The sequence below is a fragment of the Dermatophagoides farinae genome, chromosome 8 (assembly GCF_024713945.1).
Source record: "Dermatophagoides farinae isolate YC_2012a chromosome 8, ASM2471394v1, whole genome shotgun sequence".
NCBI classification, from domain to species: domain Eukaryota; kingdom Metazoa; phylum Arthropoda; class Arachnida; order Sarcoptiformes; family Pyroglyphidae; genus Dermatophagoides; species Dermatophagoides farinae.
In genome coordinates this window covers 2,124,087-2,138,933 of record NC_134684.1, presented here as the reverse complement: position 1 = coordinate 2,138,933, position 14,847 = coordinate 2,124,087, and the positions used below count along the sequence as shown (strand labels likewise).

Genomic DNA, 14,847 nt, shown 5'->3' with positions numbered 1-14,847 from the left:
GATCGATTAGTAGATTGAATAAAATTGAATAAAATTCAGCCCAATGTTATGCTGAAATTGACATTATAGAAATGTGTTCATAAAATGTTTGTATGGCCAATCATTATAATATTTTTGGTAGCTACTACAACAATTCCAATATCGTTATCAGATTCATTCCATAAAGAAAAACATTCATCATCATCATTTAATCAGCAAAAATTTTATCCATTCGATAAAAATACAGATCAACCGGTAATCGAAATTTTAACCTGTTTAAATCGAGGACTATTTGGTAAGTATGGTGTATATGGAAATGTTTTCATAGAAAATTTTCATAAAAAAAATTTCACTCTATTATCAACCATCACAGCATTCTTCATAATTGGAAACATAGTATCATTACTGTTGATTTTCTATGTAATTTATGATTGTTTTTTTCATACTTATCGAAATAAACAAACCATCAAACGGCAAACAAAAATCTCGAATAATAGAAAAATAAATGTAAATCCAAAAATGTCAACGACGACTACGGCAACGATGACAAGATCTACAAGTACGACTAAATCTTCATCTAAACAAATTCCGAACATCATGGTAGTAGCAAACGTAAACAAAGTAAAATTATCACAACCCATTATTCTTAAAGCACAACAACAACAACGGAAAACATTCGAATCTAGTCAAGAAAATACTGTTAAATTTCTTAGCCATATATCGTCGATTGCGACACCACCAGAATTGAAAAGTCGACAACAATCATTGACAATTTGAATGCAAATGAATTAACAAACAAATGAAATTAAAATTAATATAATAAAATAATCAAAAAAAAAACAAACAAATAATTTTTCATATAAAAATCAATGCTATTTCGAATGCTCAAATTCGTTTATCATAGACAGAATTATTATTTCAAATGTTTTTAATCGTATTGTAAACAGACAGTGTATTTTTTCAAGTCATCAAGTATATCGCCAACAACATAAAACAATCCTGACCAGAAAGACAATGAGTGATTCAAATTCAATGAACAATAAACAACAACCACGATATTTTCGACGAACAACAACAATAACAACGAAAAGTTATACAATCAATTATGGTATAATCGAAGTAATTGATTGGGAAAATCATGAAAAATTGTTACAAAAAGATCGAATATTATTGAAAAATAATCGTAATGTTTGGCATTATGAACATAGATCGACAATCAATCGTTATGAGATTGTTTATAGGCAAAATAATCCATTACAATATTCATTTCTTGTATTTCATAGTCTATGCAAGAATGATTCAGATCAATATTTTGAACATCTAAGTGCGGTATTGAATAATCTATCTGAATATATGACATCAATAAAATTCGAAGCATTCGAAAATCTTAAAACAATTATGGAAATTCTATCCACGAATCCAAATTGGAGTACAACACATGTGGCTGCTCGGCTTGGTTATAGTCAATTTTTTAAAAATAAAAGAGATATCGCCATAAAGGAAATTAATCTACAAATTCAACCAGATGGAATGACACCATTACATTTGGCCATCCATCATAATCATAAAGCTATAATTGAAATCGTGTTACTAGATCTATATCCAAATCTAAATCTATTGGATTTTAAACAATATTCTGTATTACATCATGCTGCACTTTCTAGACGAGATATTTTTCGTTTAATTCTTAGTCAACCAAACATGTTTGATAGAATTTTATGGAAAAATCATCAAGGATCAACAGCATTACATTTGGCTTGTTTTGCTCGAAATTATTTGATTGTATATGAATTTCTAAAATTTGGACTAACCATTCAAATGTTGACATTATCGCCACCGAAAAATCGATTGAAATCACAAAAAATTGATAATGGTAATCAACAAATCATTCGTTTCACTGATCAAGATTTGGGCGATTTGGATCGTCAAGATATTGAAATGGTGGGCAGCCCATTACATTGGGTTAAACATCGACGATTGATGGAAAAATTGATAAATATTTATAAATTTCCATTGAATATTCGAAATCTTAATGGTGAAACACCGTTACATGTTATGGTCAGACGTAAACGAATTCGATGCGTCATTACACTATTGTGTTCGGGAGCAAAAATTGATGCAAAAAATAAATTCGGTAACACGGCATTACATCGAGCAATTAAAGCTGATGAAATAACATTGTCACAGGCATTGATCGTATTTGATGCCAATATTGATGCTATCAATAATCGTAAAGAATCAATCAGACATTTAGCAGCATTGGCCAGTACACGAGATCAGTCATTTTTTTCACAACACATTCTATATCTAGTATCATCATTGGGTGCACGAAGATGTCCCAAAGATATGGTTAATTGTAATTCAGGTTGTAGTTATGATGGAGATTTTGAAGGACGATGGAATTTTGTCATCATGGATTTAACTAATCAATATGAAGCGATTTTTAGTAATCTAAAAAATTCAGAAATGTTTGATAAAGAAATGGAAAAAAGTGATGAAGAAATTGCCAATGATAAAAATGGTGTGAATATGCTCTGTCTAGATGGCGGTGGTATACGTGGTTTAATAATCGTACAGGTGATGCTCGAATTCCAGAAACACATGGAACGACCATTTATTGATTATTTTAAATGGATTATTGGCACAAGTACCGGTTCATTGGTTGCCACCTATATGGTTATTGGAAAAACATTAGCCGAGATACGTAATATTTATTTTCAATTCAAAGACAAAGTATTTGTCGGTACTCGTCCATATGATCCAGAACCATTGGAATGTTTAATTAAAGAATATTTGGGCCCCAATCTGATGATGAAAGATTTGAAAGGCAAATATGGAAAAAATGTTATCATACCAGCCACCCTTCATGATCGAGTGCCGATGAAATTACATTTATTTCGTAGTTATCCATCACATTTGGAACTATTAAAAAAACCTGATTATGATCGTGGATTTGCTCGACATCCTTGCCAGGATCAAATAGTGTGGAAAGCATGCCGTGCTTCAGGTGCTGCTCCAACCTATTTCAATTCATTTGGACCATTTATTGACGGTGGTATAATGTCCAATAATCCGGCCATCGATGCATTGACTGAATTCGAATTCTATAATAATGCTTTGAAACAAGTTGGCCGATCTGATGAATGTGAAAAGCTTCGTTTTGTATTATCATTAGGCACTGGCCGTCAACAGACCGAGTCTTGTAAACCGATTGATATTTCACGAATTTCATTAAGTTTAATGGAAGTGAATAATCAGATTCGTTATATATATCAAATGACCAATCTGCTTCTGTATGAACTTTGTAATACTGATAATCATATTGTAAACAGGTTAGTAAATAATTGATATTATTATTGCTCATTTTGTTCATTTTATTTTTTTCTTTCCATTTTATATTGTATACATTTACAACCTACTAAAGAGCCGAAGGATTTTGTTCAGCAGCCAACATACTGTTTTTTCGTATCAATCCACAATTCAACAAATTAATTGAGTTAGATGAAACATTGGATTTCAAAATTGTCAATCTACTTTGGGAAACTAAACGATTCATGTATCTAAAACGTAATGAAGTAGAACAGATAGTGAAATATTTGAAAAAATTTACCCAATTCCCTGAGCAGCAAAATGTCAACAAATGATAGATGATTATTATCATCATCATCATCATCAATAAAGATGAAAAATAAAATCAACACACAGGATTCTTAAGAATTCGAAAAAAAAGTTGAATATGAATGAACAAAAAAAAATTCTTTATTTAATAGAAATAAGCAATAACTAAATTTTCATCGAAATTAAATTGTATATATATCTAGAGCTATAAAATTGAATTAATTTTCAAGAAACATGCAAAAATATTTTTTAAAAAAATATTTTGTTTTGTGCTTTTGTGTTGGTTCAAAATGATTCCAATGAGTATGGTTAGAAAATTTCTGATTGCTGTAACTGTTGTGTTGGTGGCTCGTATTGTATGGTGGTATGGAAGGAAAAATTTCATACAAAAACGCCAATCATCAACAACAATGTATCGGGTGGCAGTTTTTGAACATGTTCCACAAGGAGATGAAACAATCGATAATTTTCGTGAAATTATTGATAAAAATCTAAAAATCTATGAAAAAGCTGTTGATATTGCACATGAAGATGGTGTTGAATTACTTGTGTTTCCTGAAGATAGTTTAATCAATTCAGAACATTATAATCGTTCAATGTTGATTGAACATATTTTAGAATCGATGCCTAATCCACGTATTGGTGAGATTGTGAATTTTTGTGATACAATTTCAATGGATCAAAGAAAAAAATCAGTTCTGGCAACTGTAAGTTGCTGGGCAATGAAATATAAAATGTTCATTGCATTAGGATTTGGTGATAAAGTACGATGTAATAGAAATTTCGATTCAGAATGTCCACAAGATGGTCATTATCTTTACAACACTATTGCTTTATTCGATTGGTATGGAAATCTTGTGGCTAAATATCATAAGATGCAACTTTTTTATGAATTTCAATATAATATACCGAAGAAAAAAACCCATTATCATGATCCAATTGTTTATTATGATTCTCCATTTGGTCGAATAGGATTTATGATTTGTTTTGATTTAATGTTCAAACAACCTGGTATAAAGCTTGTAAAAGAATATGGTGTACAGACAATCATTTATACTACATATTGGTTTAATCATTTACCATTTGTTTCCAGTGTTCAAATGCAACAAGCTTTTGCTTTGACACATGATATCAATTTTTTATGCGCTAGTGCACATATACCACAAACTGGAACAATCGGTAGTGGTATCTATTCTGGACATTATGGTGCAATAATCTATGTAAATAGTCCGGATAGTAATTCAAAATTAGCTATAGCAACCATTCCGATTGATCCAAAAGAAAAAGAATCATCATCCGTAATTCATGAATCAAAACCGAAATCAATAATAATATTTCGAAATAAAACTCGTCAAGAATTACAGAATAATCACATGGATCCAAATGAATTACAATCGATATTGATTTTAAATTTTCGACATAGTCAGGCCGGTTCAGCAAAATGGTGTTTTCCTGGCTCATATTTATGTTGTCGACTTTATTATGAACTCAAACATATTTCAAATGATGAAAAGTTTATATATGCATTGTTGGCTGGAACGGCTATTTCTGGTGCCATCGGACAATCAAGATATCCAATTTATCAAGAATATTGTGGTATGGTTAAATGTGAAACGAAAAATTGTTCAAAATTCAGCACAAATACTGGTATCGAATTCAACTATATATTTATGAGTGCTACTTTCATTAGCCATTATGTTTATCCATCTGTCATTGGCAATAATGAACTACTTTTATCCATACAAAAAGAATGGATTTACCAACATCTAGAACCGAATGAAAATATTATCCGTGTTCGACCAAAAGAACCGGTTGTAGCTGTAACATTATATGGACGAAATTATGATAATGATCCAGTATATGTACATTGAATGATGAATAAATTTTTTTATTAACAATCTTTATTCTTTACTATAACCAAGAAAAATGTAAATCATTTTCCAAATGATTTCAATCATGAACGCAATCGCTGCCGCCAATAAACCGATAATGAAGATGACGAAAAGACTTTTCAAATGAACCAATTCAAAAGCAATTGTTTGCCGATTAAATGAATCACCAATTATTCGTTCTCTAACTCTTGTTAGAATTTGATATTCTCGTTCATGCCAATAATCAAAGAATCCAATACTTGTTAAATGTTGGATACTGTAATTAGAAAAAAAACATATCAATAAAAGAATTAAAAGAAAAAAAATCATGGATTCTTTTGTAAAATTATTATTAGACATACGTTGTATCAAATTCTTTTACATAGGGAAAGTTTTGTCTCATTGGTATGGATAATATATCTATAAATAATGAAGAATCAAAATTTTCTGGTGGTATATGAAAGAATTTTTCTCCAGACATTATTCTATGATATAGCAATTTTTTTCGTTCGGCTATAAATGCTACACGTGGCAATTGTTCACTATTATTTCTAACCAATTTGAATCCTTCTTTAGCATCTCCAACGACTTGTGAATTTTTTCCAATATCTAATGGAAAATTCTGAAAAGTTCAAATTAATGATTTTTCATTTTTTATTGATGAATTTGGTGACAAACCTTTACAATAGAAGTATATAGAGAATTGGCAACGGTCACAACGAACATTTCATCTGATTGAACTTCATGATATAATTGAAGAACTGAATCTATTTCATCAGGAATTTCTGGCACAGTAATCAATGAATAGAACTGCCCTGCATAAGCGGTTGAAAATATAAACATTCCAATATTCCAGCAAATGATCCATGATAGAAATGGTTGACTAGATAAATTTGTTCTAATATTTCGTGGTTGACGAAATAACAACACTAAACTGGCCCAGAAAAGATCAGATTTTTGATCATATTTCTTGATAATACGATCTAATATGATACATATGGAGATACACAGAATAAAAGAATGCCATACGGATGTTTCAAATGGTTCGATTAAAAAATGTCTATAATAATCATTTATTGATGCTGCAGGTGTTGTGAATGTTACTTGATCCATTTGATGTGGATATAAAAATAAAACAGCTTCATTTCGTTCATGATTGATGCTCACACCACCAATGCCGAAATCAGCATTTTGTCCAAACAACAATCCAATCAGGCCATTCCAAGTGCCATTTTCATTTTTATGTCCCCAATTTCGGTGGCAATTAACCAATTTATATGTGAAATTAAAATATAAACTTAATGTTTCCAAAAGACGAGTTTCTGAACCACCAACTGTAAACCATTTTTCGAATTCATCGTCTACACGTAAAAAAGTATATGGCGCATTCTGTTTGAAATTTTAGAACAAAAAAAAAATTCCATTATATTTGATCAGGTTCGAGAATGAAAAAAAACCAACATACCTCGTTGATGCCAACTGTTAAGGTTTTATTTTCAAAATTCAACTTCATTATTGCCGTTTTGTTCAAACAATGTTAAATGAAAATAGTAATGGCAAAAAGTTTGTGAGTTTGTGAACATGTCATGTTGATTTTTTTATTATTGATCAATCAAAAATTACCAATTGTAAGAGAAAAAGACTTTTTCCTATAGAAACATAACAACATAAACGTTGCACTTGCATAAATCGTGCACCCATTGGAAAGCGATCAATAATGTTTACAAGTTTTTTTTTTGTTCATATATTCTTGTATATATTATGGAACAGAATCATCTCTTTATTCACAAAATACATAATTATGATTTATCAATAATAAAGAGAATAATAATAAATTAGTCTCGGAAGAAATTCATAGATTTTTGAAAAGGTAAAAAAAAACTGAATCGATCGATGAAAGATTTTTTTTGTCAGAAAAAAATACATGTCATCTTATGGGACAGAATAAACGCCAAAAAAATTCAATGGCAAACATTATGATTGAAACTAGAATCGATTGAATATATACCATGAAAAAATTATTCAATTGATTCAATGTGAATGCCATTTTTTTTGTCATCAATGGGGTTGTATTGGCTTTTCGTTTACCTTTCAATTCGATATAACATTCTTGTTGCCAATGGTTTAATAAACCGGAAGAAAATAGGCGTTTTTGTCTAAACAGTAAAAAAAATCATTATTATTATAATAATTGTTTGATTGTGATTAAATCACACTTACATTTGATTGAATTCATTATAAAATGAAAAATCTGTACGTAAAGGTATGGCTAAAATATTTGAATACATTTGCGAAAATGAACTTTCGGATGGTAGATAGAAATATCTTTCGCCAAAATCAGTCCGAGCAAATTGAAGTGTTTCACGTAAATCTATATAAGCATAAGGTGTTTTCGTTTTATTAATAAATGAATCACGTATCATTTTCATTGCCGAAATTGTATTTGGAACGGTTTTCCAGATATCATCAATTTCATTGGTTGAATTTCCAATCAAATCCTATTTATTTTGAATAAATTTTTTTTTTTGAAAAAAAAATTATTGCAATCTGAATAAGCCAAACAAACCTGAAAGTATTCGATATATCTAGGTTCATCCAAACTTGTTGCAATAATCTGTCCAGAATGAATTGCATTGAATAATTGTTTGATAGTATCGATGGTCATGGAATGTGATGGTGCTGCAATCAATGAATACAAACAACTCGAATATGCGATACTTAGAACAAACATTCCCAGATTCCATGATATCATCCAAATTGATATGTATGATGGTAAGGATAATTTTTGATAAGAATTTTGATTAAATAATTGTGCAAAGCTTATCCAGAATAAATCAATTTTTTTCCAATTATATTGTCTTTGTATACGATCAAAAATGAAACAAATTAATAGTGCAAAAATTAATGAATACCAAACAAAAGAAGCGAATGGACGATGTAAAACTTGTGTTGAAATGATTCGTGGTGCTTGCGCTACAAATGTAACCGAACTTATACAATGTGGATAAAGAAATGGTAATATAATTGATTTATTATAATCAAAACTTATGGCGCCGATTCCAATATCTATTTGCTGTTTTTTTTAGGAAGAAAAAAAAATTATAAAGATAAAATTTAGAAAAAAAAATTCAACCTGATCAATCAGTGATCCAATTAAACCGGTCCATGATCCGTTACGATGTTTTTGGCCAACAATTTTATTATAATTGATAAAATTTATTGAAAAATTAAAATATGAAGCCATCGCTTTGATTAGTCCCATTTCGGATCCACAATCCATATGAAGATATTCTTTATCAAGTAGGGTATAAGGTGGAACCTTGAAAATTTTATAATTAATTTTTTTTCATTAATTAATCAATTAGTAATTGCATTACTGACCTCATTCACACCAATTGTCAACGTATTGTTTTGTAGATTTAATTTCATTGCCAATTCTGTGATGAATTAATGAATCATCATCACTCATGTAACAATTGACAAATATTGCAATATCAGTGGACGAGAAAGAAAGAGAAAAAAGTTCTCTATAGTGGAAAAAAAATCTTATTGATTCAGCAAAAAAAAAAAAATATATTCCAATCAATTTTGTTGTTTTTGTTTGTTGTGATATTTTTTTTTCTCACAAATCAACGTAAAAAACATACAAACAATTTCCGACTAATGTCGGAAAATGCCATAATAATCCATGTGTAATTACATTTTCAAGAGTATTTTTTTTTGTTGTTGTTGTCAAACCAGAGAAAAAATTTATACGTCAAGCTAACACATTCCAAAGAATCAAATACGATTGTTCATTATGAATTGTTTTCAGGTGAAATAATTATCATATATTTAAATATAATTAAATCGATATTCATATTCTATTTATATTCGATACAAAACTAGAATCGATTTATCGATTAAAAATTACAGAATTCTGCATAATTTTTCATGGCAATGATTTTCATTAAATTCTATGATAGCCATAGGTTAATCGTAAAGCTATCTCCATGGTAAAAACCATGATCGAAATTATTATGCATTAAATATAAACCATGAAAAAACTCTTCAATTGATGAATTGTAAATGCTTTTGGTTCGTAAGCAGATAAGTAGCTAATTTTGTAAGCGATATTTTTTTTTCTCAATACATCATAATAACTATTTGCCCAAAGATGCATCAATCCATTAGTGAATAGACGTATTTGTCTGAAAGTTGAAAAATATTGATATTTGAATCCAATAAATTAAAAAAAACTTACGCTCGATTAAATATGTCGTAATATAAGAAACCGGGACGGACAGGAATGCCAATAATTTCAGTAAAAAGTGAAGACTCAGGTCTTTGGGATAAATATAAATATTTTTCACCAAAATTTGATACACCATATCGAAGTGTTCCTCGTAGACCAATGTGGGCATGTGGCAATCTTGAATTTTTTATCAGTTTGAAACCATCCCTTGTTAAGTTAACGGGTTTCCAATACTCAATAAAAACATCGCCGAGCCAATCCTTTACGGAAAAATTCTTTAAATATTATGAATAAATTTTAAAAATATCCAAACCCTGTAAAAATTCACATATTGAGAAGAATTAAAACTTGTTATAATGATACGACCCGATTTAATTTCCGTATATAGTTGATTGGCAGTATCGATAGTTTTCGAATATGATGGAACTGCAATCATCGAATAAAGACATCCCGCATAGGCAATTGTAAGTATAAATGATCCAAAATTCCATAAAATTATGTAAATTGATATATGACGTGGAACATTCATTCTATGGAATGAATCCTGATGAAACAATTGCACCAAACTTATCCAGAAAAGATTTATTTTATTTTGATTGAATTTTCGTTGTACATGATCGAATACATAACAGACAAACAATGTAATCAGAAATGATAGCCAAACGAAAAGAGGAAATGGTTGAAAAATCAAATTATGGCTGGATAGAATTCGAGAAGGAGCTGCAGTCACAAATGTAATAGAAGTTGTAGTTTGTGGATATAGAAACGAAACGGCTTTCCAACGATCAAAATCAACCAACGTGCCACCGATTCCAATGTCGATTTTCTAATTGGTAATAATAATTATTATTGTTCAACAGTTCAAAGAATCACAAACTTTATCAATCAATAGGCCAATCATTCCATCCCAAGAACCATTTGGATATTTCATACCCCATGATAGTCCACAGTCGACCAATCGATATGAGAAATTGAAATACGAACCAAGCGTCTCAATAAAAAATGCTTCAGATCCAAGAGTTAATTTTAAAGATGATGTTGAGAACATTGAGAATGGTGGATTCTTTAAAAGATAATCATTGAAAATTTTTGAATTGAATCATTGAAAATCAATTAATAAATTAATTAATCAATACCCCATTTATTCCTATGGTAAATGTTTTATTCTGCAAATTCAATTTCATTTTGTCGTTCTGAATGAAAAAAAAATTCGAGTGTATCATATGATCAACTGATCGAACAAGAATAAATGAACAAGGGAAAAAATTTGTATGAACGGTCAATCAAAAATCCACAAAATAAACCAACCCCTCAGAAACCATTCAGAATATTTTTGCAAATAGAAAAACAGGAAATTCTTCAGACATTCGATAAAAAAACTCAATTATTCGTGTCTATTATATTGTGATTGTTATTGATTTTTTCATTAAATGTTTAATACATGAAACAATTATTTTGCTATGGTGTAAATAATAATTAAGAAGCAGAAAATAAAAAACATTACACTGATGGCAAATTGAAGAAAAATTAAATAGATCGATGTACAGTAGAGGTCAACCATTGCTATGCCACTTCTATGACTGATATGAATATAAAGAGAATAAAATGGCTTGAATGTAAAAAAAGAAAAAAACTTTTCAATTGATTAATATTGAAAGTTTTTGCATCGTTCTCAGCATTGACTTGAAATGAATGTAATTGCAAACGTGAATAACGTTGAAAATATACTGTTCGGTGGTATGAAAAAAGAGGATTTTTCGCTTATTTGTATCGTTCCAAATTCAAGTGTTTCACGTTGATCTATATATACGCATAATGAACTTTCGTTTTATTAATAAATGAATCACGTATCACTTTGATTGCCGTGGATGTATATGGAACGGTTTTCCAGATATCATCAATTTCATTGGTTGAATTTCCAATCCAATCCTATTTATTTTGAATGAATTCAAAAAAAAAAAAAATTATTGACATTTGAATAAGCCAAACAAACCTGAAAATATTCGATATATCTATGTTCATTCATACTTGTTACAATAATCTGTCCAGAATGAATAGCAATGATTTTATTGAAATTCTATGATAGCCATAGGTTAATCGGAAAGCGACCTCCATGGTAAAAACCATGGTCGAGATTATTATGCATTGAATATAAACCATAAAAAAACTATTCAATTGATGAATTGTAAATGCTTTTGGTTCGTAGGCAGATTTAATTTTGTTCACTATCAATCTATTTCTGAATATGTCATAACATCTATTTGTCCAAAGATGCATCAATCCATTGGTGAATAGACGTATTTGTCTGAAGGTTGAAAAATATTGATATTTGAAACCAATAAATTAGAAAACTTACGCTCGATTAAACATGTCGTAATATAAGAAACCGGGACGTACAGGTATGCTAATTATTTCCGTGAAGAGTGAAGACTCAGGTTGTTGGGGTAAATATAAAAATTTTTCACCAAAATCTGCTACACCAAATTGAAGTGTTTCTCGTAGACCAATGTGGACATGTGGCAATCCTGTATGGGCTGAATTATTTACCATTTGGAAACCATCAAATGTAAAATGAATGGGTTTCCAATAATCAATAGAAACATCGCCGAGCCAATCCTTTGCGGAAAAATTCATTAAATATTATGGATAATTTTTAAAAATAACCAAACCTTGTAAAAATTCGCGTATTGAGAAGAATTAAAACTTGTTATGATGATATGACCAGATTTAATTTCCGTATATAGTTGATTGACAGTATCAATAGTTTTCGAATATGATGGAGCTGCAATCATTGAATAAAGACATCCAGCATAGGCAATTGTAAGTATAAATGATGCAAAATTCCATAAAATTATATAAATTGATATATGACGTGGAAAAGTCATTCTACGGAATGAATCCTGATGAAACAATTGCACCAAACTTATCCAGAAAATGTTTATTTTATTTTGATTGTATTTTCGTTGGATATGATCGAATATATAACAGACAAATAATGTAATCAGAAATGATAGCCAAACAAAAAGAGGAAATGGCCGAAAAATTAAATTATGGCTTGATAGAGTTAGAGAAGGAGCTGCAGTCACAAATGTAATAGAAGTTGCTGTTTGTGGATATAGAAACGAAACGGCTTTCCAACGATCATAATCAACCAACGTGCCACCGAGTCCCATGTCGATTTTCTAATTGGTAATAATCATTATTAAAATTTATTCAAACAATTCAAAGAATACAAACTTTATCAGTCAATAGGCCAATCATTCCATCCCAAGAGCCATTTGGATATTTCTTACCCCATGATAGTTTACAGTTGACCAATCGAAAGGAGAAATTGAAATACGAGCTAAGCGTCTCAATAAAATGTGCTTCAGATCCACGAGTTAATTTTAAAGATGATGATAAAAACATTGTGAATGGTGGATTCTTTAAAAGATAACCATTGAAAATTTTTAAATTGAATCATTGACAATTAATTAATTAATTAATCAATCAATACCGCATTTATTCCTATGGTAAATGTTTTATTCTGCAAATTCAATTTCATTTTGTTGTTCTGATTAAAAAAAACTCGATGAACAGGAATGTGTATCATATGACCAACTAATCGAACAATAATAAATGAAGAAGGGAAAAAATTTGTATGAACGTCCAATGAAAAATCTGCTCACAAACCATTCAGAAAATTATTGCAAATAGAAAAACAGGTAATTCTTCAGATATTCTATAAAAATTCAATTATTCGTGTCTAGTATATCGTGATTGTTATTGATTTTTTCATTGAATGTTTATCACGTGAAACATTTTGCTATGGTCTAAATAATAATTATGAAACAGAAAAAAAACACTCCACTGATGGCAAATTGAAGAAAAATTAAATAGATCGATGTACAGTAGAGGTCAATTGCCATGCCACTTCTATGACTAATATGAATAAAGAGAATAAAATGGTTTGAATGTAAAAAAGAAAAAAACTTTTCAATTGATTAATATTGAAAGTTTTTGCATCGTTCTCAGCATTCACTTGAAATGAATGTAATCGCAAACGTTCATGAAAATAAACATTTTGAGTCCAATAATGAATAAGACCTGAATAAGAAATTCGTTTCAAACTTTTTGGTGTAAATTAAGATTTTTTCAATTAAATTTAAAATAATCGAATTGAATAAAAATTTTTACTCACATTAAATTGTGAATAATAAGGGAAATCAGATCGTACAGGAATGGCAACAAGATCGGTGAATAATGTTGCAAATATATTGTTCGGTGGTATGTAAAAGAATTTTTCGCCTATTTGTATTGTTCCAAATTTAAGTGTTTCACGTTGATCTATATATGCATAAGGTGTTCCTGATATACGAGAAATATTCACCTTTGCCATTGCTCGATAACCAGACGTAGATGTATTCCAGACACGATCGATATCAACAGTGGTTTTAGCATCACCTAACCATTCCTATTGAAAAAAATTAATAGATTTGACGATGAATTTTATCCGAAAATAAAAAATAAAAAATTCCATCATCAAAACCTTAAATATGTTGATGTATACTGAACTATTTCGACTTGAAGCAATTATTTGACCAGATCGAACAGCAGAAAATAATTCTTCGATAGTATTGATAGTTTGTGAATACGATGGAATAGCTATTAGTGAATAAAGACAACTTGCATATCCTGTTGTAAATATGAACATTCCGAATGTCCAAAATATTATCCACAGTGATTGATGGAAATGATTTATTGATTTCTGCAAATAATTTTGTCGACATAATTGAACAAAACAAATCCAAAACAGATTGGATTCTGTACGATTGAATTTCCTTTGTATTCGATCGAATATGAAGCAAATAAATAATGCAATAATAAATGAATACCATACAGTGATACTGTATGGACGAAACATTTGTTGACTATTCACAATTCTGGGCGCTGGTGTAACAAATGTAGTTGAACTAAGAGAATGTGGATACAAAAATGAAACCAGCCGTAAACGATCATATGTCATACTGATTCCACCAATACCAATATCAACTTTCTGGCCAACATTTGTGTTATATATGACAGATGTATTTATTCATTCAATTTAGCTCTATGAAACAATCAAAAAAGAAAATTTATTGACTTACCTTTTCGAATAATCTAGCA

At 29.7% G+C, this 14,847-nt stretch overlaps 7 protein-coding genes across 9 annotated transcripts; 3 read left to right on the top strand and 4 right to left on the bottom strand.

Moving 5' to 3' along the window:
* The first annotated feature begins 84 nt into the window (after window positions 1–84).
* Window positions 85–756, top strand: LOC124495500 (uncharacterized). The gene is made up of 2 exons (XM_047058891.2): window positions 85–274; window positions 353–756. The coding sequence occupies exons 1-2, from the start codon at window positions 85–87 to the stop codon at window positions 754–756; spliced, it is 594 nt and encodes a 197-aa protein (XP_046914847.1).
* Window positions 757–877: 121 nt separating this feature from the next.
* Window positions 878–3,751, top strand: LOC124495714 (85/88 kDa calcium-independent phospholipase A2). Its single transcript, XM_047059143.2, has 2 exons — window positions 878–3,311; window positions 3,404–3,751. The coding sequence occupies exons 1-2, from the start codon at window positions 994–996 to the stop codon at window positions 3,621–3,623; spliced, it is 2,538 nt and encodes an 845-aa protein (XP_046915099.1). The 5' UTR covers window positions 878–993; the 3' UTR covers window positions 3,624–3,751.
* Window positions 3,752–3,887: 136 nt separating this feature from the next.
* Window positions 3,888–5,468, top strand: LOC124495498 (pantetheinase-like). The gene has a single exon (XM_047058889.2). The coding sequence runs from the start codon at window positions 3,888–3,890 to the stop codon at window positions 5,466–5,468; it is 1,581 nt and encodes a 526-aa protein (XP_046914845.2).
* A 30-nt stretch (window positions 5,469–5,498) lies between these two features.
* On the bottom strand, window positions 5,499–7,014 carry LOC124495715 (ionotropic receptor 40a). Its single transcript, XM_047059144.2, has 4 exons — window positions 6,934–7,014; window positions 6,147–6,857; window positions 5,831–6,090; window positions 5,499–5,745 (listed from the first exon to the last, which is right to left on the bottom strand). The coding sequence occupies exons 1-4, from the start codon at window positions 6,979–6,981 to the stop codon at window positions 5,499–5,501; spliced, it is 1,266 nt and encodes a 421-aa protein (XP_046915100.2). The 5' UTR covers window positions 6,982–7,014.
* A 304-nt stretch (window positions 7,015–7,318) lies between these two features.
* LOC124495579 (putative glutamate receptor) lies at window positions 7,319–8,942 on the bottom strand. Its single transcript, XM_047058989.2, has 5 exons — window positions 8,850–8,942; window positions 8,602–8,787; window positions 8,035–8,541; window positions 7,689–7,966; window positions 7,319–7,624 (listed from the first exon to the last, which is right to left on the bottom strand). The coding sequence occupies exons 1-5, from the start codon at window positions 8,895–8,897 to the stop codon at window positions 7,396–7,398; spliced, it is 1,248 nt and encodes a 415-aa protein (XP_046914945.2). The 5' UTR covers window positions 8,898–8,942; the 3' UTR covers window positions 7,319–7,395.
* A 550-nt stretch (window positions 8,943–9,492) lies between these two features.
* On the bottom strand, window positions 9,493–10,886 carry LOC124495580 (glutamate receptor-like). The gene is made up of 5 exons (XM_047058990.2): window positions 10,839–10,886; window positions 10,580–10,765; window positions 10,016–10,528; window positions 9,712–9,962; window positions 9,493–9,658 (listed from the first exon to the last, which is right to left on the bottom strand). The coding sequence occupies exons 1-5, from the start codon at window positions 10,884–10,886 to the stop codon at window positions 9,493–9,495; spliced, it is 1,164 nt and encodes a 387-aa protein (XP_046914946.2).
* A 211-nt stretch (window positions 10,887–11,097) lies between these two features.
* On the bottom strand, window positions 11,098–14,810 carry LOC124495716 (uncharacterized). Of its 3 annotated transcripts, none has more exons than XM_075733547.1 (7): window positions 14,231–14,810; window positions 13,883–14,155; window positions 12,940–13,125; window positions 12,372–12,884; window positions 12,059–12,318; window positions 11,731–12,007; window positions 11,098–11,631 (listed from the first exon to the last, which is right to left on the bottom strand). In XM_075733547.1, the coding sequence occupies exons 1-6, from the start codon at window positions 14,705–14,707 to the stop codon at window positions 11,734–11,736; spliced, it is 1,983 nt and encodes a 660-aa protein (XP_075589662.1). In that variant the 5' UTR covers window positions 14,708–14,810; the 3' UTR covers window positions 11,098–11,631; window positions 11,731–11,733. The 3 variants fall into 3 exon arrangements, with proteins under 3 accessions (XP_075589662.1, XP_075589664.1, XP_075589663.1); XM_075733548.1 differs by having other exon boundaries at window positions 11,545–11,631; window positions 11,696–12,007; XM_075733549.1 differs by lacking the exon at window positions 11,731–12,007.
* Window positions 14,811–14,847: the final 37 nt, after the last annotated feature.

Bases quoted from the DNA above. Each gene is read 5' to 3' on its own strand.
- LOC124495500 (XM_047058891.2), top strand. From the start codon at position 85: ATGTTTGTATGGCCAATCATTATAATATTTTTGGTAGCTACTACAACA. The intron at 275-352 runs GTAAGTATGGTG...CAACCATCACAG, and splicing joins TTTAAATCGAGGACTATTTG to CATTCTTCATAATTGGAAAC.
- LOC124495714 (XM_047059143.2), top strand. From the start codon at position 994: ATGAGTGATTCAAATTCAATGAACAATAAACAACAACCACGATATTTT. The intron at 3,312-3,403 runs GTTAGTAAATAA...AACCTACTAAAG, and splicing joins GATAATCATATTGTAAACAG to AGCCGAAGGATTTTGTTCAG.
- LOC124495498 (XM_047058889.2), top strand. From the start codon at position 3,888: ATGATTCCAATGAGTATGGTTAGAAAATTTCTGATTGCTGTAACTGTT.
- LOC124495715 (XM_047059144.2), bottom strand. From the start codon at position 6,981: ATGAAGTTGAATTTTGAAAATAAAACCTTAACAGTTGGCATCAACGAG. The intron at 6,091-6,146 runs GTTTGTCACCAA...TGAACTTTTCAG, and splicing joins TATATACTTCTATTGTAAAG to AATTTTCCATTAGATATTGG. The intron at 5,746-5,830 runs GTATGTCTAATA...TTCTAATTACAG, and splicing joins GTAAAAGAATTTGATACAAC to TATCCAACATTTAACAAGTA.
- LOC124495579 (XM_047058989.2), bottom strand. From the start codon at position 8,897: ATGAAATTAAATCTACAAAACAATACGTTGACAATTGGTGTGAATGAG. The intron at 8,542-8,601 runs GTTGAATTTTTT...TAAAAAAAACAG, and splicing joins TTGGATCACTGATTGATCAG to CAAATAGATATTGGAATCGG. The intron at 7,967-8,034 runs GTTTGTTTGGCT...CAAAATAAATAG, and splicing joins GATATATCGAATACTTTCAG to GATTTGATTGGAAATTCAAC.
- LOC124495580 (XM_047058990.2), bottom strand. From the start codon at position 10,886: ATGAAATTGAATTTGCAGAATAAAACATTTACCATAGGAATAAATGGG. The intron at 10,529-10,579 runs GTTTGTGATTCT...ATTACCAATTAG, and splicing joins TTGGCCTATTGATTGATAAA to AAAATCGACATTGGAATCGG. The intron at 9,963-10,015 runs GTTTGGATATTT...TTTTCCGTAAAG, and splicing joins AATATGTGAATTTTTACAGG to GATTGGCTCGGCGATGTTTT.
- LOC124495716 (XM_075733547.1), bottom strand. From the start codon at position 14,707: ATGACATATGATCGTTTACGGCTGGTTTCATTTTTGTATCCACATTCT. The intron at 12,885-12,939 runs GTTTGTATTCTT...ATTACCAATTAG, and splicing joins TTGGCCTATTGACTGATAAA to AAAATCGACATGGGACTCGG. The intron at 12,319-12,371 runs GTTTGGTTATTT...TTTTCCGCAAAG, and splicing joins AATACGCGAATTTTTACAAG to GATTGGCTCGGCGATGTTTC.